General features: G+C 38.8%; 1 protein-coding gene across 1 annotated transcript in view; it reads right to left on the reverse strand.

The window, feature by feature from the left end:
- Positions 1-20,553: 20,553 nt before the first annotated feature.
- The window catches only part of EMC2 (ER membrane protein complex subunit 2), a 35,611-nt gene continuing 33,391 nt past the window's right edge, over positions 20,554-22,773 (reverse strand). The window contains exon 11 of the mRNA XM_059485532.1: positions 20,554-20,961. Coding sequence (XP_059341515.1) covers positions 20,875-20,961 — 87 coding nt within the window. The 3' untranslated portion in view covers positions 20,554-20,874. The remainder of the gene's footprint in view (positions 20,962-22,773) is intronic.

A 22,773-nucleotide genomic window follows, 5' to 3' on the forward strand; every position in this document is an offset into this window, starting at 1 on the left:
TTTCTGAGGCAGGGAGACCCCTGGCTACAGCCTATTAACCTTTTGGCTTGCATAGTGGACACAGTATGCTGCTCCAAACACACAGTGTGGTTCCCTTTGCAGATGACAGTGGTGTGCACACAGGCGCTCAGTGCTGGGCAGCCAAACCATCCTTGCTCACCAGTCAGTTCCCTTGCAGACATACCTGGGATCAGGGCAAATGAAGGCAGATTTAAGGCAGCATCAGATCAGGACTCACACTGCAATCTGGATGCCCTCATGCTTTGTCTAAGCCAGCAAGTGCAATATGATTAAGGGATGTAAAGTATCATTTCAAAATGTGAGTGCCAGAAGACATGGGGCCAGCCAAGAAGCAGCAGAGAGGAGATGCATCACCCCTTCTGTTCCCTCCTCAGCCCTAAGCCCTGTCTCTGTGGGACCCAACGCAGGTGTCCCTGCTGCTCAGCTGTCAGGCTGCTCCCACCCCACACGGGTCACACTGTGGGGCCAAGGAATTGTCCCAGCAGGCAGGGGACAAATGGGGCATGGAAAACTCTGCCTGGGCACAGCCTGGGCCTGCTGCTCACCCCTGGGCTTTGGTTCATCAATGTGTTGTGAGGATGCGGGTGCAAGGCACTGTTACAGCCCTGCAAACCTCCTGCTCTGGGCCCCGAGCCTCTTGCAAGTCCAGCCCAAAGAGAAAATGCTCATCTCAACATTTATAAGGAAGTCAACTGAATGTCTTCAAATGTTGAATGCACTTCAGCTTGGCTTTGTCAGTTGTGTAGTGCTGGCACAAGGCTTTTACAAAGAAACATGGTTTTAAAAAATAAACTCTATCCAATTAGTCTTCTTACATTTATTAAGACCTTTTTCTGAATAAATTGCATTTATGAATTTTCTGAATTGTCAGATTTTGGGTGAAAAACTTTAAATGAACCAAATACCTTGGAAAACTCAGTGATGATTTTTTTTAATCTTTGGGAACAAAAATAACTAAAACCTTTTTCTCCCCCCTGTTATAAGCCAAAATTCAAATATTGGAGCAAGGTCACTTTTAAACGGACACATTCCACCCAATCATTGTTTAGGTGAAACAAAATGTGAAAGTCTTTGTAGATTTATGCAGTAGCCACCAACAAAATTCTACTTGATATAAATCAAAGAAATTGGATCTATACAGATTGATGGGGATAGGGGTCAGGGAAGCATGACCATTCCTCAGCAGTCAAAGTGACAGATTGTGTAGGTTTTCCACAAATCTGACGTGGTTTCTTAATTGGAAACATAAAGGAAGCGGATATACAAATCCCACTGGTATCCGGTGGAAATGAGAGGAGAATGCCAAATGATAAACCAATATTTATAGGGGATTGTTTCCAAGAATTTATTACATTGTTTTTCCATTTAATTACCTTGAACTGGTCCTTTAGAAACACTATAAAAATATAAATGTGCTCTTCTTTTAAAAAAATACCAAAGTCCAGTTAAAAATGAGCTAATTAGTCTTACTTAATACATTTGAGATCTGCTGTGAAATCCCAAGGTTTAGTCTGCTCACAGCATAATCACCTTTGCTGATATCTCTCAGTGGAAAAGCCTAAGCTTTACAGGGCACTGGGAAAGATGATCTCATATATTCTTCCAACATTTACAAATCTCTAAGGCAACTGGTTCCATTTCTAGCAAAAAAAATCATACATATTTTATGATTTGTGGTTCATTATTTGCATTGAAGAAATCCATTTGCCACAAAAATCTCCTTTTTTAAAGTAACTTTTCCTAAAATAATTTTTTTGGGTAGACTGACTCTAGATTTTTTTTTTTCTATCAGCATTCAGAATTAAACAAGAGAAAATATGTACCATTTCCTCTCGGTCATATCTTTGAACCAGATTCTGTTTTGATTTTAACTTTAAAACAGACATCTTGGGAAATTGTGGGAATCAACACCTATTTTGAGATTAGAAATAGTAATCAAGTGCTTCTATTCCAGACCAACAATACATACAAAACCATACAAACACTGTGAGGCAGCAGAAGATTGGGTATATTTCCTGCAGAATGAAGTAGGGTGAGGTATTTTTCCAAGTAGTGCTATTTTTTAAAAATACTCTGTACTACAAGAACACCTTAGAGTTTATTCCTCGACCTGTCTGATTTAAATATACCAACCCTCTTCTAGAAGAATTTATACCCAAATTCAGAAAAAAAAAAAAAAACATTGGGCTTCATATGTCCTATTAAAATGCATAATTCTGACAAAAACATATTTGCGAACCTCATTTTTTCAATCAAATTTAAATCCAAAGGCAATGACTTGATAAAGATTGGCAAGACAGTATAACTGTGAGGTAAGGATAGCCAGTGACACTTCACATTCCTCTGGTTTTCCATAGGCAGCAGGTGGAACAGAGGTGTGCATATGGCTGTAAGGAATGGGGCTGTGGATGGAGCCCAGCCCCACTGTGCTGCAGTACAGCCAGGGAGAGAGCTGGGCAGTGCCTGGCTGAAAACCTCTCACAGGGGTAAAGGGAGGGGGAGCTGATCCTTTTTGCTGGACAATGGGCAGGATGAAGATTAAGTTTGGAAAGGTTTGATGAACTGAGAGAAAGGAGTTTACTTTTGAAATGATAAAGAGGGACCAAGGAAGGATTACAGAGAGAAGTGGCACAAAGCAACAAGGCTGAAGGATGACCCATGCAGCAATATCCTGATGGAAGCAACAAGCAAGGCTGCATTCATCATACCTAGAAAAAGCATGCAGATATCAAGAACATGAGGTAGGTGAAAGCTACAGGGTGAGCTTTAGCCATGCAGCTAGAGAGGACCAGCCATGTCTTAGAGAGGCTAGGCATCTTCATCCCTTCTTTCTCTCTGAAAACTCAGTCCTCTTTCCAGGAGTGAAAACTCTGAAAGATGTGGGGATGTGATGTGTCAGTTAGATAGATGGGTGACAGCAGTGAGGGGCTGCTCTCTGCAGAAGTGATGACAGAGGGGAGACTCAGAGCCTGTCAGGCTGCTTTGTGGTATAAAGGGGGCAGGATATCTCAGCTAAATACAGAGTCTCAATGAACAGACTCAGGTTACTACCAGAGGACAATTTTTTGTCCCCAAATGTACTCATACCTATTGCTTATTTAATTGCAGTGTGCCAAACTGTGTTCTGACTTTGCACAGCACAGCTCATCTCAGCACAGCTGTACCCGGCCCCTCTCTCCTCCAAGAGGGTGCTCTCATCTCTTCTGGCTTTTGGAACCATTCCTTGGCTGCCCTGCTCCCCAGACTGTTGGGGATGTCCTTTCTGTGGACATACTTCCATGGAGAAACGATCACAGCCCAGGTCCACTAGAAAATGTGCTACCATTTACACTGTGTGACTGCACAGCAGTGCTGTGGCTTGTTTGGTTTAATAGGAGTTGCTCAGACTAATTTAGTTTGCCAGGCTAATGTTACTGTGCCAGAGCCAATCTGAAACCAACCCTATTGCTGGGGAGAGTGGAGAGGGTAGAAGGAAACATGTAGAGGGAGAGTTTGCAAAAGAAACCTGCTGAACAAATCCCAAGATTAACTAATTCACACAATCTCAATAAAGGTTCCCCCATGGCATTTGTACTCCTAGTTGGGAAAATTCTACAAGGGCCAAATTTCTGCATTAAGGTGTGGGCCTGGCTTTCCACACACTGCAGGCTGGGGAGTTAACCAGATCCTTTTAACCTGTCCTATAACACATCATGCATATTAATCAATCAGCTCTTAGGGAGACTTGTGCAAGCCCATCACCCATTTTCCCTGACAAAGTAGGGCTGGCTTGTTCTGCAAAGCTGTCTGCTCATTGCATGGGTCCCACCTTAAAGCTCTCCTGATGATTAGTATTTATTATCTGCACCACAGAACAGCCTGTGCACCCCGAGCCTCAGCATATGAGGTGCTATATACAAAACCAGCACGAAAAGATGTTCCCATGCTCCAATGAGCTTATTCCGATCTGGCTGCTTAGCAATATTGAAATGTTTTGTTGAATATTAAGATTGAATAAGCAGACAAGGTATGTGGCATGTACTCAAATATTTTTTAATGAAAATTTCTGACACAAATGACCTATGAAAGGTAGAAGCTGTCATTCCAAGAAATACATAGGGACAGGCGTCATCTTTTATGGTGCAGACTCTGACACACTTTCAAAATACTGGCACCAAAAGGGAGACTTGGGGACAATTTTTGGCATAAACATTTAGAAAAAGTGCCTAAACACTGGAAGAAACAGAAAAGCTCACACCTTTTAGAGAATTTAAACTAATCTATGGTGCTTCAGGGTATTTTTCTGTAGAATAAGTATTTTGTCTTCTATGGTGCTATACAGTACATACAGCAGGGAATACCACTTTTGAGAAGCAAAATAAGGCTCATGACACAAATCCTCCTCACTGCACTTAAGCAAACATTCTTCATATTGAATCCAATATGACAACTTATGAAAAGTAGAGGAGAGAATTTGGTCCATTATGTGGCTATCAGATTTAAATTACACCAATAACTGAGACGCACGGGGTATCAGTGACAGGAATACTGGACCCAGAGTGTATGATTACTCAATTACTTCAATGTCTGTTGGATGCTTAAAGGCTAAAACAATTTTGGGTTCCTTCCAGTCAGTGCATATCACTGTCAGCTCTTCAGACAGTTTACCTTTCCCAAGAAGCTTTTGCTTACCTTATCACCTTCCCAGATCTGCTGCCTGCATTCTCCAATTACTGCACTTAACTGCAAGCCACGTTACATATACTTTACACTTCATCTTTATCTGTTCCATTTCGGTGATGTGATATTAGGCAAACATCTTGAACTTACAGCACTGGGCTTTAAGTCATTGACATCTTAGATTTATTTTTCCCAAAGCTTTCAGTTTTAGAAGGAGCTCAAATGGAGGACTGAGAAAGTGGAGTAGGGAGCTTGCAGCCACAAATGTGAAGGCAGTTTGGGAAATTAATGTATTCTTAAAGTGCAAGACAAAAAGAAGTAAAAATCTTCAATACTCTGTAATTCTGACTCATGAAGGAGACCACAAAATCTAAAGTTGAAAAGAAAGTTAAAACATAAGATAATATAAATCAAAAAGGAAAAACATGAGAAGCAAGGGGTCTAATTAATGTAGGTTATAAGAAATCTAGAAAAGATAATATATTAGCTGGAAATATTTCTTATAACTGTTGTTATTTCTATTTTAAAATCAGAAAGGAAAGAAGCTATTCACAGAGTGAGATAGAAATATCTACTTCCTTCATTAACCACTTTTATCTGATTTAACTTTACCCTGCAGCACCACTACTTGAAATGTAATGGATCGTTCAGGCAAATAACAGCCAAGATGTAGATTACTTTATAAAAGGAACATGCTTAATACTTAATATCAAAATCCAACGTGTTTGTTTATTCTGATTTGTCACATGAGTCTTGCTTATGTGACATGAGTCTTGCTTGCTGATAAAATTAATTCATAACCAAATGGTTGCTCTTTCCATCAGTTACTCATTTTGAGCATCAATCATCACTTTTTACAAATTCTCACTAATATTTTTCTTGGTTTGTTGTTTCTCTGAACTCTTTCCTGATCCAAAACTAAATAAACAGTTGTGTAAGACAAAAAAAAAAAAAAAAAAGCAAAGACAAATGAGATAAATTAATCACAGTCAATATATGCAGAAAATTCATACCGATAAAGGAAAATACTAAGAAAACCAGCAATGACTACAAAAGAACCAAACTATTAATCTTTCTAATTTTTTTCATATTAAAATACAGTTGTAATATGAGATAATCATCAATACATTGAAAATACTGTCTAAATAAAGTGGGGCTCTCCACACAACTTCATATTTCTTATCCTTATGCTTCCAGGGCAAGGGCTGAAGGCTTACAAAGCACAAAAATCCCACAACAGAGGCTATTTAGGCTAGAAATCTAAATAGCTTTTCAGACTTAGGCTACAGTCAGAATCAGGACTCTGAAAGAAATTTTACAGGCACAGAAGGCCCTGTTTTAAAACCATCTTTGGGTTACTGACATCTTCATGGAAGCACTTCAGCATCCATTTGATTATAAGCTAATGCTTAAACAGGGCTGACTCAAAAAATTTGAGAAACTTTCTTACTTGAGAGGGTTTCATCAGCACTGCTGGTTGCTTAGCAAGTCCATCAATCAGGTTTTTTAAATATCAAGTCCAAATCATACACACATACCCCACCCACGTGTACATAAAACAAAATCATATAAATTCATGGGCTGTCTTTCTCAATAAGGCCATATAAACACACTCCATTATTTAAAATTTAAGGAAAAAACCCTCTTTAGGTAATTATGTTAATCATTGATTTGAACTTTGCATAATTCAGAGCCAGTAAACCAAAACCTGTCTCAAATTAGAAAAAAAAAATTGATATGGTAGTAGTTCTTGTTAAGGTGGAATTCCTGTGATTGAACTACATATCTGGTAGCATTTCAGATAATTAAACTGAGCTCTAAGTAATATGAAAGGGTACAGTTATGGTCAGTTTTTATCTTCTGGCACTGCAGGGCTGTTGGGACTTGAAAATTATATGCAGGCAGGTTTGGAATGGGTCCAAGGTAGACCACACTGGACTAAGTAACATCTGGTGTATATGGCTTAGGTTTTTCAGAAGTGTGTCTGGACAGCTGTAAAATAGAAATTACATATGTCTCTGACTAAAGGCTACGTGTAAAGCTGGCAGAGTTAGCTGTGTGTTACTTGGAAAGGCACTGCTCTCTTCTCAGACCTGGGTACAACTATCCTGGAACACGTGCAAAGACATTCCAGTTATGCTGTAAAGAATTTATTTTGCATCAGGTGAATGAGAAATACTTGTAAAACCTTCATCTCTGACTAAAATTTCTCCTACCTCTCTTTCATGTATAAAAGTTGAAAATAAAATCAAGATGCTTTTAAGAGCCTGGTCCAGCCTCAGGACGTTACCAACATGGACAACGTGCAGGTGACTTCAGAAACTGTTCCTGTGGGATAAAATGCTCCAGAAAGCTCCTCAGCCATCCAGTGCCTTGGGTGTTATTGCAGTGACACTGTGTAAGCAGGAAAGAGCATCTGACCTGGCATAAGCCTAAAAAGGTTTCTCCATTTAAAAAGAGATAGTGGGAACCAAAAATACGCATCTAAGAAATTAAAGAACTAACATGTTTGAGTACAAGTCAGGATTATTTTTTTTTTTTTTGAGAAAAACTAAATGGCTCAAAAACACCAAAAACATTTTTCTATCATTTGACATGCAAATTTTTGCTGGAAAAAAAACGTATTTGGGCAAAAAAAAAATGTAATTGATGTTTAGTGAAACAAGTAAAAGGCAGGAAAACAATCAAAAATCTGAAATCATAGGCTGACTTTAAAATAAGTTAAATATTTAGGTCATTTTTACCATTCCCCAAAGAGAGCTGTTTGCTCCTGGGAGTGGCCACAAGACATATGATGCTGTAAGGGATAGCCTAAACCTCAGCTTTCCAAGATAATTTCCACCTCCCAGTTCAATGTGCTGAAGTCTCAGACCTCATGACCACATGGTTTGTTATGTGTGTTTTTTAGCAGAAGCAGCTGAAATGCCTCTTGATCAAATTTGCCTTCTCTGTGCCAGGATGGAGATGCTGGCTGCTTTGGAGTGACTCTAAGAGCAGTGCTGGTCTTTGATGGGTGAGCTCTCACTCCACCAAATTCCACTGTTTCCACAAATTCCACAGCCCCTTTGCTGCTGTGACTGGAGCTGTGAGCACAGCATGGGGTTGGGCTCTTAAGGAGGGAGAGGTAGGGCAGTGTGGTTCATACAGAGGGCTCTACTTCTTCAGTTGTAGGGAAAGGAAAGCACAAGAATTTCCTCTAAGGATCACCACAAAAATTATGCTTTTTCTTTGTAATTAATCTCATAGCTAACCCAAATGCATGCCTGAGACAGTAATAATATATTGTTATATAGAAATAAATAATAAATATGTGAGATGGTGATGCCCATGGGGAGCTCCTGCTAAGAGCAGACCTCTCCCACTGGTTTGGGTGCCCTGCAAAGTTCCAGTTTTAGCAACTAAATCCAGTCAATACTTCAATAAGATCGGGCCACTTATGTTCAATATGCCAAGCCATTATTAGTCCTTGAGCCTTTAAGGTCTGAATCCTTTTTCTTCTTCTTTGCATGCAATACAACACATTTTTTCCAAAGGGATGTCTGAGTGCTCTCCTGCTGCAGCCACCCCCCAGCATGGTGAAACACTGGGCTGGGCAGGTTGGTCACACTCCATCAGGGTCACTGCAACGCCAGCAACTTCACCTGTCACTCCTGGCTGGCTGGAAGCCACTTCATGAAGGTTTGTGACCTGTTGCTTTCATAAAGAGTCATACTGTAAAACTCCAAGAGACACCCCAGGACAAAGCACCTGCAAAATTCACTTACTCCAGAAATATTTTTTTCATTTAACAGCATCTGAAACCATTAAGTAAGAAAATAATAGTGTTCCTGAAAGTGAAAAAAAATAAGCCAAACCATTTTCCTTCCAAAGTCTGAAACATAATTCCTAGGCTATGAGTATTGCCAACTTTTATCCCTCAACTGCATTTTTGCTCATTTTAAATCTTAATCAAATGCAAACTGCAACTGAGATTTTACAGCATATCACCTCCATATTTAAAATTCTGTCACTAATTCCAATATGTCAGATTTCTTACAACAGGCAAAACGGACCTTTAAAAGCAATGGTTTATATTAAAAAGGGCTAAGGAACTCTCTACAATAGGAATGCTCATTGCAAAGGTAAAGCAGAGAAGTTAGAGCGCAAGAGTTAGAAATAGCATGATTTTGTCCGCAGAGCAAAATATTGCCTATGCAAATATGCCACTGCCTAGAAAAACATTTTAAGTGACCAAGGTAAAGGATGAGCAAAATTTTACTATCAGAAATGAGACCTGGTTACTGGTCCTGTGGATGCTGAAATGACAGCTGAGCAGGGCCTCCTTAGAACCACTATGTGTCTGAGAGATGGAGAAATGCAGAGAGGTGAAGGACTGAAAATATGAAAGAAGGGGCACACAAAACTTTCTGTTCAACAGTGTCACTTCCAAGTTTTCTTCTCAAAACTCTGCCTTGCTTGAAGCCATGCTTCTACTTTATGAACTGTTTTGCAGCCATTTCAGTGTGGCAGCTGTTAACACCACAGCCATGCAGCAGTGCATACTGACATGCTGAGCTGTAGTGATTTGCTGGCATTTTGCTCCTGCTTCACCACCTTGCAGTGTATGCTTATGCTAGATACCCTAAATTCAGCTCAGCTCAGAGTCTTTAAGCAGAGATATCAACATCCACCATGCTTCAGAGCTACCCATCTGCCTGTTTCTGCAGTGCCAGTGCCATAAAATACTTCTCTCCAAGCTTCTTTGGCAAGAGCTGCTAACCTGAGGGGGAAAATTAATCCCTCCTTTGTGCCTCCCAGATATACACCATCTCAAAGAAATCATTATTTGAAAAACTAACAGATTTGTATTTCACTACTTTTTCACTTTTATGTGGAAAATACTATTACTTGCAAAGTAGTCTCAGCTTTTCTTCTGCATCTGAAACGATTCTTTCTGATTTAAAATACAGGGAGCACAGAAGAGTTCCAGCTGCAAACTGAAATTCAGACAAGCTTCTAAGCAACACCATGGCCAGGAATGGCTTCACACCGACCTGTAATTCAATAACAGCTTGATCAATTTTCATAAGGCCCAAATACCTAGAAGGTCAAGAAAAAGGCAAACATACTTTTTATGATAAATTTTGGAAGTTAACCTACACCCATATCCCTGGGTGACCTATAAACGGGTTCACTCAGGAACTGTGTGATGCAGCTGTGAACTACTGGAGGGAAAGCTAGCAGACCTCTGCAGCAGAGGTCCAAGGCTGTCTGAACCCGCTCTTGAGCTTGCCTCACATCCATGCTGGATGGACACAAACTAGGAGGCAACATTTTTATTCTTGTCACTGAATGCCAGGAGCAAAACCCTGGGTAGTGTGGGTCTAAGCATACACCAGCATGTACCCACCGCACATGGGAACGTCAGGCAGGCACTTGTCCAGGCTTCCAGGAGCCCTTCTTTGGAGGGAAACAATGCAGCAGGTGACAAAATGAGAACCCAGCAACATCTCTAACTGACTTTTGCAGAAATACTCTCATTATAATTGAAGCTTGCTATTCAGTTCCTGCTAAAGCAATATTCCCAATAAAAAAGCACAGGACAGGAGGGTGAAGGTAATACACCACCAGAAATAATGCATTGTAGAAGCTTATGGTTGCACCAATATCTATACAATATTCACAAAGAAGTGATGAGGCTTAGCCCAATTTCAGCCTAAAAAGCATTCGGCCTGTGCTCCACTCCTGTTGAACCCTTCCAGTTCAAACAGTGGATCCTCTGAGATAGCACAAGCAGGCACAGAGACACATCCCTGGCCCAGAGTGGCATTCCAGGCCACCATGTGTTCCATGCCCTCTGACAGGACTTCTGGGGCACGTTCCCCACTGGGTTTGAATGTAGCAGAAGGCCAGCAGTCAAAAGTATCCTGAGTCTCTGCACTTCACAAATGCATGTGGGATTTGTCCCCCAGACAAAAATCTTCTGTACAGCCTGGCTCTGGGGAGGGCTCTCTCACAATGAACAGGCACTGCAAGTTTGGATATACTTTACCTCATCAGGTAGATGGTTTATCAGGACTTAAGCCTGACTATACCTTATAAATATTTCCTTTAAAGAGTCACTCATAAACTGGAAACAACACATCCTGTGAAGGAGAAAGTGCGGCTTACAGTTAACTTATTTATTCCTATCTAACATACTACAGACATCCTGATTTTTACAGCATTACATGTTTTGAACCTTTTCAGTGGAGTGGAGGTTTCTCATTTCAGCCTAAATGCTGTTAATCTGTTCCAAATGTTAACATTGCAAATAAGGTCTGGTTACCATCTCTGCCCCAAGTCGATAATAGGAACAGAGCTGATCAGCATCTGGTTTAGTTCAGACTACAACTTGCTGCCTAATGCTGCAGAATTTGGGTTGTAAGATTGTTGCATTTCATGAACGCCACAAAAAAATTAACTAACAACACTCACATACAGTCATGTGTCATTATTTATTGCTCTATAGTCCTGCTAAAGATGGAATATCACATTACCAATTTTGGCAAATTTCAGCACACATAAACAGGCCAAAACTTCTTAACATAAATTTTAGCAGACCTGCCTAATGACAATAAAAAAAAAAATCAGTTACCTAATTTTCAGACTTGTGATGAAAAAATAGTTTAAAAATAAGAGAAAATTTTTGATCAGTTTCTTATTTTATCATGTACTTTAAACACTTGACTTGTCATGTGTCCCACTCATTACAAGGTATTTGGCAATGCAGCACCTTCAATATAGAGAAACCTATGATTATAAATGAAAATTATTTACAAAATATAAATTAGTTTTTTAATGGAATATAATATTTGACCTAAAACTCAGAACATCAAGTTCACATTCAGATCAAAATTAAAACTCCTCCTTAGTTAAATCTGAGCTGATTAACTCTCAGTATGCAGAATAATTAATTTCAGGATTAGTTGTGACCCCACTAACATTCAGAACCACTTCTCTTTTTTTTCTTCAAGACTTTTCATACTTTATTCCACATCTCTTTACTCTGTGATGTATCATTTTGCACTTGATCATATAAAAATTCTGCATAAAAAATATTTCAAATATATTTCTCTTGTTAATCTAAATGGCAGATTATCTTTTATACAGTCAAGGAAGACTACAGGATCAAAAGCTCTTGACAACTATAGAAAATAAACCATGGATAAATAAAAAAACTTTTAGGTTAGCAAGACATGCTAATTTATATCCCTCAACTACTCACATTAAAGTTCAGTTTGAGCAGAAAAACTAATAACCACCTCAACTATTAAAAGACCATTTTTTAAAATGAATGCATAGAATGTTTAAAACATCTGGAGTCGGTATAAAATGTACATGAATTCTGCCAAATTTACCCTACACTCTCCTGTCACTTGAAGCACTGCCTGGAATGACCCATATGACATAAATTTCTTGTTACCTGTGAGAAATTACTTCTTTCCACAGACAGATCTAGCTTCTTGATCAGCCAACTAGTAATAGAACATTAATGAAGTAAAGCAGGATAAAACTGATAAGCACTGCATTAATTTCAAAGCAACACCTATGAGCAGTGATTTTTTGGGAGAGCAAAAGATTTCATTGATTATATTTTCCATTTGAGAAATCTGAAGGAGAAAAACGCTGAATTACTGAATTGAACCTTGTTGCAGAGCCCAGCCAGTAACAAAACAAAGGAAGTGGCAGCTTGCTTCAAGCTGGTTACAGAACTCTACTGTTACCCACAAGATTTTTGTCATTAAAAAAGATTGAGTAACTCCACTGCACAAGGGAAAAATACCTAATCAAAGATAATTTCCAGTGAAGTTACCTATTTTCTGCGTACAGATTTCATCAGAGATATTTTAAACTACCGAGAGAGAGGTAAAAGGAATAACCCCACAGACTGAATGACTGGAGAAAAAAGACATTACTAATGTAACAAAGAACAGCATTTACACGTGTCTTTTATAGAAGATCAGTATTATAAGGAAATTTATCTACATAACCCTATTAAAATCATATAAAAAATGAAAACCCACCATACTTAAGCAGGTAAGAAAAATGAAGTTATGTTTTAAGATGTCTTTGCAATGGTATGCACCTTCCTTGCCAGCACCATTTATGTCACTTGAGGTCTGAGCCAAGAAATGTGCTAAGTTAAACTTAAAGATTTGAAGATGCATCTGTATGTCTGAAAGATAATTTACTTTTTTCAAGCTCAGTTAACCTTTCAGTAGTTTGCTGATACATGAAGTTCACCATGAAAGCAAGGCAAAGTTTGTCTTTTCAAGCTGCCAAGAGAAGCTGTCTCATACTGAGTTCTCCCTTTTTTCCAACCCTCCCTGGCCAGAGACTTGACTCCACACATGATGGATAGGTCACTTGCTGGGAATACAAGAAACACAAGTTCAAAGTCTCTTGCAATCAGGTAGATAATATAAACCCTCACCTCCTACCACACAAGGAAATGACTCAGTTGTTGGGTTACTGGTAATCCAGTGCGGACTAAACCTTGTGGGTATGGCTTTTTCAGTGGTGAAAAGGTTTCTTTTGGCTTTCTCTTTTTTTCTGTTATGGAACAAAAGCAGCAGTCAAACCTCAATTTTTTTGTAAAATGGAATTCTTGCATGCTAGTCATTCCTCAGTAGTATAATTTCCCATCTATTTAGTCTTCTTTATTCAGGGTGTTTGTGCTCATCTTCCTCCTACTCCCATGGTGGCACTGAACCGCTGGTCCCACAGATTTCTTCTGATCACTTTTGATTTCCTTCTGACACTTTTGATTTCTCTGGATCATGTACCTGAAATGACTAGAGGTAAGTGAAAACAGCCAATATATGGCAGTCTTCTGGTGCTTCTTGTTCACTGCCAGAGAACACACTCTCAAGTCTCACCCACCACTGAAAAAGAAACAGGGCAAAACAACAGACAAACCATCCAGACCTTATCCCTCCATCCTCATATGTGTCACAGGTGGCCACAGCACATGGGCAGAACCTGACCCAAAGAACCACCACAAAGGATGTAACTGGTGGGAGGCAACAGGGGAGAGAGAGACTGTGGGAATAGACGTGGAGACACAAAGGCAAAGGACTAGGGCATCTCCAGAACCCAGCAGTGCACAGATTTTGTTATACCTTCCATACTTCAAGCAGACCTCTAACCTCACTAACTCCTACAATTTCCTGTACCTGTAGCCATTTTTGCAATATTTTTGTTTAAAATATTGATCCTACTGCTTTAGTCAGCAATCACTTTCATTGCTTTCTTTCTCCACTTTAGGTGCAGATGGCTGTCTATGAAAAGTTACTCTTCATACGCTTACAAACACAGAGCCTGGGTGATTCAGACAATATCTGTTCTGCTTCCACTTAGGAGTCTGGCAAATGAAGGACACAAAATAAAATATTTTTTAAAAATGGTGCCTAAATTTAAGAATAAAATCCATGTCTAAGCACTTAAGCACTTAAATATGTGGTCTGATTTAAAAAAAAAATTTAAAAAATTGGAATCAAGAAAACGCCAGCAAGGCCAGCTGGGAGGTGATGACTTGGAGAATTCCATCCCTAATTTTGTTGTCTAAATAAGAATCCAGGAATAGGGCCCAGGATCCCATTTTGAACAAAATATTTGTATGAATGCTGCCTAGAGCTGGAAGGAATAAATTGGATCACTGATCTCCTCTGCACTGGGAAATCACTAGAATTTTTTTTTTAAGCACTGCTCATGTTATTGGGCATTCAGAAGATTGAATATGATGGTTGGGCATTGAAAAGACACAGGAAGGTCTGTTCTCATCCCCAACACAAATGCTGGAGCAGGGTACCAGGCCCTACTGCCTTGGCATAGAAGGCTCAGGTGTTAACAACCCAGAACCAGTGTAAGACACTGCTCCTTGCACTGACTCCAGCCACCCACCAGCCTGTCTGGCTCACAGACCCAAAATTCACTGTTATGTATTCAGCTGAAGCACCAAACTTCCTCTTTCTTCAGCAAACTTCACACAAAAAAAAGTTCTAAAGAAAAATCAGATGTCTCTTGTTAGGCTTCTCCATCCAGTTCCAATGATGGTATCATGTATTGATTTGCTCTCAAATAACCACATCTACATCTCCACTGAGAAGATGGTTTGTATGTGGAAAGGCCTTGATTTTCTTTTAAACTACTCTAATAGTTGTAGCTGTTTCTTTCCTATGGCTATCAGGCTCAGAATTACCTGAATATGGGAGCTTCCCAAGAGGAGCAAATTATCTGTATTAGCAAAGGCTCCTTTCTAAGTCTGGGTGGTGCCTACACTTAACTAAATCAAATTTTACTTAAAAGCTTATTAGAGCTTTTGGCTCTATATAGATATCACATTTCTGGGAAGTTTTGATCAAAAAGCTTGGCATGACTACAATTACAATATTGTTACAAGGCACTAAATGGTATTGATATGTTTAAAACAGAAATTCTGTGTTCATTTTATATACAATTTATCTCAATTGCATAAATACCAGGGTATTTACAGATTTATCAGAGTTTGCATCCTCTCCTTGAATCTTTCAAACATTCAAGCTTATAATAAAGCCTAATAATGGCCAAGCAGCCCAAAGAATAATCATTTAATTAAAAAAAGGAGTAACAACACTGATTTCAGAATTGAACAGACAGCAGCTATTGACTTTTAATAGATTTATAATAAATTTTTATGGTTTTCATTCTTGATTCTAACTTAGAGTAAAACTGCAACAGCTGTCCAGGGAAAGAGATACAGTTCTACTGGGTAGTTTTTTTACTGCTGCCCACCTCGTGATCTATCCACATTTACATAGTTTTCCATGTTTAAACTGAAACAAACATTCTCAGATGGGCAGTGACAGCTATGAGTGTCGTATCTGTATTTAATGGAATAAAAAACACAAACCAACTTGTCAGACACACCATGGTGTCAAGCTCAATTAGCTAAATAAACAGAGGCAATGGTTAATTTTACTTGCTGTTCACTTTTTTGAAACTGCTTCACTGTTGATTTTTGCAGTCTCTTCCTGGGAGGATTACATCTGCCTGGTTTAAAGTTTCACTTCCAAACATCATGTCCAAAACCTAAAAGCTTGCTACAGAAAAAAAGTATAAATTTGGGAAAAGAGCCTTTCTTCTCTGGGGAAAATTAGCCTGGATCCTAAGAGGAATGTTATTTAAGTAAGCTCCATCTATGAGACAAGAAGTGCAAACAGGTTGTGGCCTGCCATAATAGAAGCCCACCAGAAACTCCCCATGTGAGCAGTCACTGTAAATGTGTCTTTCTCCACCGCCTTGAGGGAGATGCCTACATGCCACCCACATGTCATGAGGAATCATAACATCAAGTTTACATTGAAAGCAGTTAAAATACACAGGGATGATGAGGGAAACATTTTTGCATCACAATTTTTTTTAAAATTTTAAACACAACCTAGCACCTATCATTATTTTGGCAATACAAAAGTGCAGCAGATGTTGTCACCTTCTACGGGGCAGAGAGCTAGTGGGCCTCTGCTCACTCACTCAAGCTGAAAAGGCAGCTCGTCCTCCCTCCAGCCATCCCTTTGACTTGGATAAAGAAAGAGCCTCCCAGCTGGAATGGTTTTCCTGAAGTGATTCACCCCATGCTGTTTCACACCCACACACACAAAGGCCCAGTGACTGAGACCCAAACTGCAGTCACCATGTCACTGTAACAGATCTCCCCACTTCCAGGTCATTCAGCACAGCTCACATCCAGCCTCCGGCACTTTTTTGTCAGGCACCCACAAAGGGTTTGAGCAGACTCAGTCCAAAGCAAAACCCTACACACTGACCTTTAGGGGTGCACTGGTCACTCAGTGCACTGAAGCCAACAGTGCACAAAACCTTCACAGAGCCAGGATCACTCCAGCAACTGATCCCTCGCCTCCATGCCAGTCCCAAATCAAAAACAGATCTTCTGCAAGATTCTCCAGCTGTGGAGATGCCAAGGGGAGAAAAGCAAAGCAGAGGACAGAACAGTCCTTAGTAGAAGCAAGATCCTGTGGGGAGACTCGGGGACTCATGGCAAATGCAGCCCTGGTGAGCTGTGCTGGGTCTGTGAGCACATGGCCCTGGGCTGGGCCAGGCCAGGCTCATTTAGTCCTTTTCACCATGACTGCTCAGCTCTGGGATCCTGAGTGCAGGTGAATGGCATGTTCTTAGCAACGTGCCAGTGGAAACTACTATGGCATTGGGTTGAACAGGCCGTGTGCTTCTCCAGCCTTCCTTCCTGATAAGCACTGAAAGGACTGTACTGCTTAGTACAGGGGACTTCCTCATCACAAGGCAAAATAAATTCACCTATGAAATGCACTGATGAAAGTTTTTCATTTCACATCCAGCAGCTGAAAAACAACTTTACCAGGTGATATTGGTGGGGTTGATTTCTATTTGTCTTTGGGGTTTTTTTCTGGGTTTTTTGTGTGGTGGCTTTATTCTGTTTGTTTGGTTCAGCTTTTTGGTTTTTCTTTTATGGCTGGTTGGGGTTTTGTTGTTTTGGTGTGGGGCTGATTTTTTTTCTGTTTTTTTGGGGGCAGGGATTGGGTTTTGTTGATGGGGGTTTATTTTCAGTTTATTTTCAGTTTAAGAGGCAGACCCATTTATTCCTGATAACTACTCTCTGGGTAGACTCAAGTAGTCTGTTGTACTACTGCAGACAGTAGTACAGTGGACTACTTGCTGTAGTTAAGCAATACTCCTGACATTCTGTTCATACACTGAACAAGTACTAAGCAATATTTTGAGAAATACTAAGCTGCATTAATTTTATAGACAAAACCACAGTCAAAACCTGTATTAATGCCACTCTACTCTGACACCAACTTGAAGGCGGGTGAGTGTATTCCTTTCCTGCACAGAGATATGTGCACATCACATAGCACTGCTGCACTGGAATCTCTATGGTTTAGATTATAACAGAGTTTTTAGTTTAGAGCTGAATATATAGAAGCTCTTAAATTACAAGAATTATTATTGCAAACCTGACTGCAGCTACAGTTAGTGTTCTTGGAAGATGAGAGTGCAAGTAACAAGAAGCTAACAAATTCATGCCAGTAAGTCAAGTTTAATTTGCTTTCCTTTTCCCCTCCCTTCTAAAGCTGGCTGAAATACAAGTTCCACTGTAAATGCAGTGACTAGCAAACATGGATGCCATTACAAATACAGCCCTGCCAAGAGGAAGTGCTCCGTTGACTAATAACAGTTTCCAATAGCAACTGCAAGACATTCTGGGCACTGAACTGAAGAGATTCAGGGATATGTTCTAAACAAGATGTGCTTTTTGCAACTACATAATATGAATTGTATAACATTGGACAAACGGTTTTGAAGAAGTTACCAATAATTTGTATCACAAAGGCAGAACTGGAGGTTTTGGTGGCTCTTCAATGACTTCTACCTCATCAGGTAACACTGAGCTCTCCCTCTGAAGCCTATTACCAAAGCATGGTTGAGAAAATAAAGACACAGCCATTGTTACTCAGCCTGGCACTGCAAAGGTCCCAAGCTTTCACTGTCAACTGAAACAATATGAAAACATGGCCTTTTATTTTGGAAAGAGGCTGAATGCTTGATAATATTTTTGTGTAGCATTTGTCACTGTCAGAGCACAATACAGAACTTAATGAAGTTCATTTGTTAATTAAGTAACCCATTCTCTGAAAACCTATTCTTTAATGCAACACAGCATCCGTAACATTTCAAAATCATTTACTAGAACTGGAAAATTACTTTTTCAAAGATCATATTATATGACAGCTTCTCTTCTCAGCAAGCACTTTCTTGCTGAGAGTGCAGGGCATTTCAAGGAGTTACTTCCCCTGCAGAGGATTTTTAAACCTTATTTTTAAATTTCAATATGAAAAATAATCTCAATTTCCATTGCTGCAATTGAATAGTTCTGTTTGAGACTGCTCATGCATTTTCATTGGAGTAATTTATTTAACCTTTGAAGAAAACACAAATTTGTCAGAAATATTTGCAAGGCTGACTTGTAAGCTCTACTATGTGGAAATCTTGCCAAAACACAGGCACAAATCAGAGTGCTAAATAGCAATTTCAAAGAGATGCTAAACAGTAATGAAAATGAGAAGGTGCTAAGCAGCCAAATGACATGAAAATTGTCATCAAATAACTGAAAACAAGAAACAGAACAAATTTCCTTACAGAGAAACTGATATACTAAATACCCAAGTCTGACATTGCTATATTAAAAGCTGCCTCTGAACAAAGCTTTATATACAGCATATTTCAGCAGGAGGTGCCTGCTACACAAAAATACTGCACTGCTCAATTTTAATAGATTGGAGGTAAAATGTTATACACTAAGTATTGGAGGTAAAATGTTATACACTAAGTAGTTTTAATCTTCAGTACAACTTCCCACTATTTTTAATTTCAAAATGCAACGAAGTTACATGAGGTGTAGGCACAACAGAAAAAATACTAATGAAGGCTTAAAACTCTAGATGGCACACTCATACAATCAAAGACTATGACAGAAATACACAGGACCAAGTATGATATGTTTTCACTATGATCCACCCAAAGCATATACAATCTAGGCACACATACTGTTCCAAGGCCAGTTTGTGAATTATTATTATAAAAGGATGTGCACTATTTCCCCAAGTTGGAACTGGATGATTTAATATAACACTATGCAGTATCTGCAGTTTTGTATTTAAACAGCAGTGAATTAAGCTATTTTATGATTCCACATACAATTAATTCTCATGGCATGGCATCCATTCTGTCACACTCCAACCTACTTCATGGATTAGAGTCAGATCCTACATGCTTCTTGAAGGCCCAGTCTCAAGCAAAAACTAGCTCAGTTATACAAACTTAGAAGCTCTGAAGGAATTTTTTGTTGCTGGTTTGTTTTTAAGAAGGATCTCAGCTGTGTTTTCTTACATCAGGTCCAAGGATCATAGGGTTTAATACACAGACTTTAACTTATCCATCTATATAGATTAGGCAGTATAAAATCTGAAAGTTCAATCATCTTGGACGGTTGTAGCAGCCATGAAAACAACATTGCAGTACTGGTACTAGAATTTGCCAAGGGTACGCTGATGCTGTTATGCAATCCTACTGAAGCTGCAGGAAATGAAATGATGGCTGCACAACTGAATTGCCACAGTGCACATCTGAACAACATCCAGAACGATCAGAGGTGCAAAATGCTAGAATGAGGGTGTTTGACTCATTGTCTGAGCAAATAAAGAAGTGCCTGAAGACAAACAGAACAGAGTTTTACAGTGTGCTAGATGCTTCATGCTGATGGTGTAACAAGCACTATCTCTCAGTAAGTGCAAGGCAGCTGAGCAAGCTCTCCTGTCACCCCTTCAGTGCAGTACCCCCTGCTCCATGTGGAGAGGCCACAGCACCACAGCAGGGGTGCCCATACCAGGGAGACAGAACAGCAGAGACCAGCACAGAGCCCCACGTGAAATTCACCATGTGGAACACATGTACAAGAAAGGACACAGAGAAGGAAGAAACAAAGGGAATATGCATACATCAATTAGAGAATTATGTGGACATGGAAGCATTTACCCACAAAGCCACAGAGAAAAATGTCTGCGCCCTTAAGCCAGTACAACAGCACTTCTGAAGCAAAGTCCACGAGTACATTTTCACCATTTCTACAGTACTAGATATGAACTCATTAAGAAAACCCTTAACAAACTTTCTTCTCTAATAATGTGTACTCATAATCACTCCTTGATGTATTTTTCAGAAAGTACCCTGGAAGCATGTTTTTACTCTTAAATGTGCAAATAAGAAAAATATTTACCATATGTTATTAATCTACATATATAAATTTAAGTCACTGTATTTTCTTAATCATTTAACAAGTTTATTTCTACAAATTATGGCTTAGAAGCAGGTACTGTACATACAAAAATCTGAGGATACTGATGTGCAGCACGTCATTTCTTCGTGTTGTTTATGTGGATAAGTTATTCATTTCAGTGGGTATTCATCACATTTCTTATAGCAGCAATAAATAGGCATTTTACTTTTCATAAAATCTTATTTTATATAGCACGTAATCAATACAAAATTAACTTTTAACAGCACTAGAGTAACATAACCCACAGGTCATTACAGGTTAGTGTGGTATTGGAAAATTTCATATTAGATCTCTGTGCCAAGCTAAGACTGAGTGATTTGCAGAGTCTCCAACATATCTTCCACTGCCTTCAAAGAGTATTTAGTTTCTTTCTTACTACGACCTGCAAACTAAACAGAAAAGAAAGGATTGTTATTTGTCATATATATGAAATTCTATGTCTAAATCCTATGAAAGTAACAGTTCTACACACCAAATACCAATAATTAACTCTATTTACTAAAAACTTAAAAGCACAAAACTAAACCTCAGAATTTTTACCAGAATACAAGCTATATTACCTTCTTCTATGAAGTAAAGAAAAAATACTTTCTGTTAAAGTAAGACAGAAAAAAAAAATCTACTTATCAAAATTTACTATAAAATAATCCAAACAACATATAATCATATTTTATGGTTCAGAGTAACCATGGTGGATGACATTGTACTTGACTACTATCAAAACACCAGTTTCAGAGAATGTTTGAAATTAAGTCTGTCTTGATAAGGAAGAAAGATACAGCTTAACAAATACTACTAGTGGCTTTAAAAAGGAAGGGCTAGAAGGAGAGGAAATGCTGACCACCCCATGTTGAACTCAAAAGGGTTTTTCTACTGACAATTGCCATCACTCATAAGCCATATCTAACAAAGGAGATTCATTGACCAGGTTGGTCTTTAGTCAAATGAAACTCCTAACCATTTTTAATACACCTCCACTAAAAAGTTTTGTATTTCAGATTGGGAGGGGTAGTAAAGAAATTTCAGAAACAGTAACTAAAACTTGCTTTTAGTAAAACAACCGATCCTCTACTTAAATGGTAACATCTAAACACTCAATAAATTTTCAATTTGAAGTTTTTTATTTTAAATACCACTGGTGTCTTGCATAGCTAGTCCTTGATTTATAATGTGTCCCTTCTCCCTTATAATTAACTTAATTTAGCAAACTCTTCATGACCTGTTAAGAAAGATTAAGTCATCAAACTCAGGTAATATCACACCAGCAACAAGCTGCAGGACCTGTTAACCTGCTTTTGACCCCTAGGCTACAATCTAGCATTGCAACTCCCAATCAGCATTGAGTTTTTTTTAAAAACAGTTTTGGCACAGTAAATAATAAGCTATCTCAAAACAAAGTTAGGAGAAATTTTGTTACTGTAACAACACTTTACAGCTTAAAGATGTACTGAAAACACTCTATTTTCATGTTTTATATTTCCAGGTCATTAACTGGTGTACCAGGTTTTGATTCTAGTAGCATATATAAACCCATTCTTCAGGGTGTGCAGTTTCCAAAGTGACATGCAATAGTCAACTTCAGAGGAAAATCCAAGATACTCCAAGGTGAAAGCAGCAACTTATGCTTTTATCTGATTGAATAAAATACCCTTTCTTTGTCCACATTAAAGAGACACTTGAAAATTCCAAATCCTTTCACAACAATAAGTAAGTTTAAAAAAAAAAGTCAAAAGTTTAAAGTGAAAAATTGTTTCAAACTCAAAGCATTCAGAAATTTCAATAAAAAGCACAGAAGCCTAAATATACTGCAGCTAAAAAGCACTTGGCAAGACATGCAGAAAGCATGCAGAGAAAAGCTTCAAAATAAAGAAATATTTTACTTATTCTTGACATGGACACTGGAAGCAAAATTGACATATGACATTGGTTTAAAAAAATGCTACTTGGTAATTTCAAGAGCAGTTGCCTTCATGATACTGACATGTAGTTTAAACTGAACAAATAAAACCAAACTCTACGTCATAACAACCAGAAGCACACTTGGAAATGTAATCACTTCAAATTTGCCCTGACGAACAATTATTTTGTCTATTCAGCCATTAGACAGCAATTTGACTGATTGAGCTGGAATCCATTTCTTAAATCATGACTTAATTTTCTGTTTCCCAAATGGTTAGTAACAAAATCACCTCTCTCCAGCC

Source organism: Ammospiza nelsoni, chromosome 1 (genome assembly GCF_027579445.1).
Source record: "Ammospiza nelsoni isolate bAmmNel1 chromosome 1, bAmmNel1.pri, whole genome shotgun sequence".
Lineage (NCBI taxonomy): Eukaryota > Metazoa > Chordata > Aves > Passeriformes > Passerellidae > Ammospiza > Ammospiza nelsoni.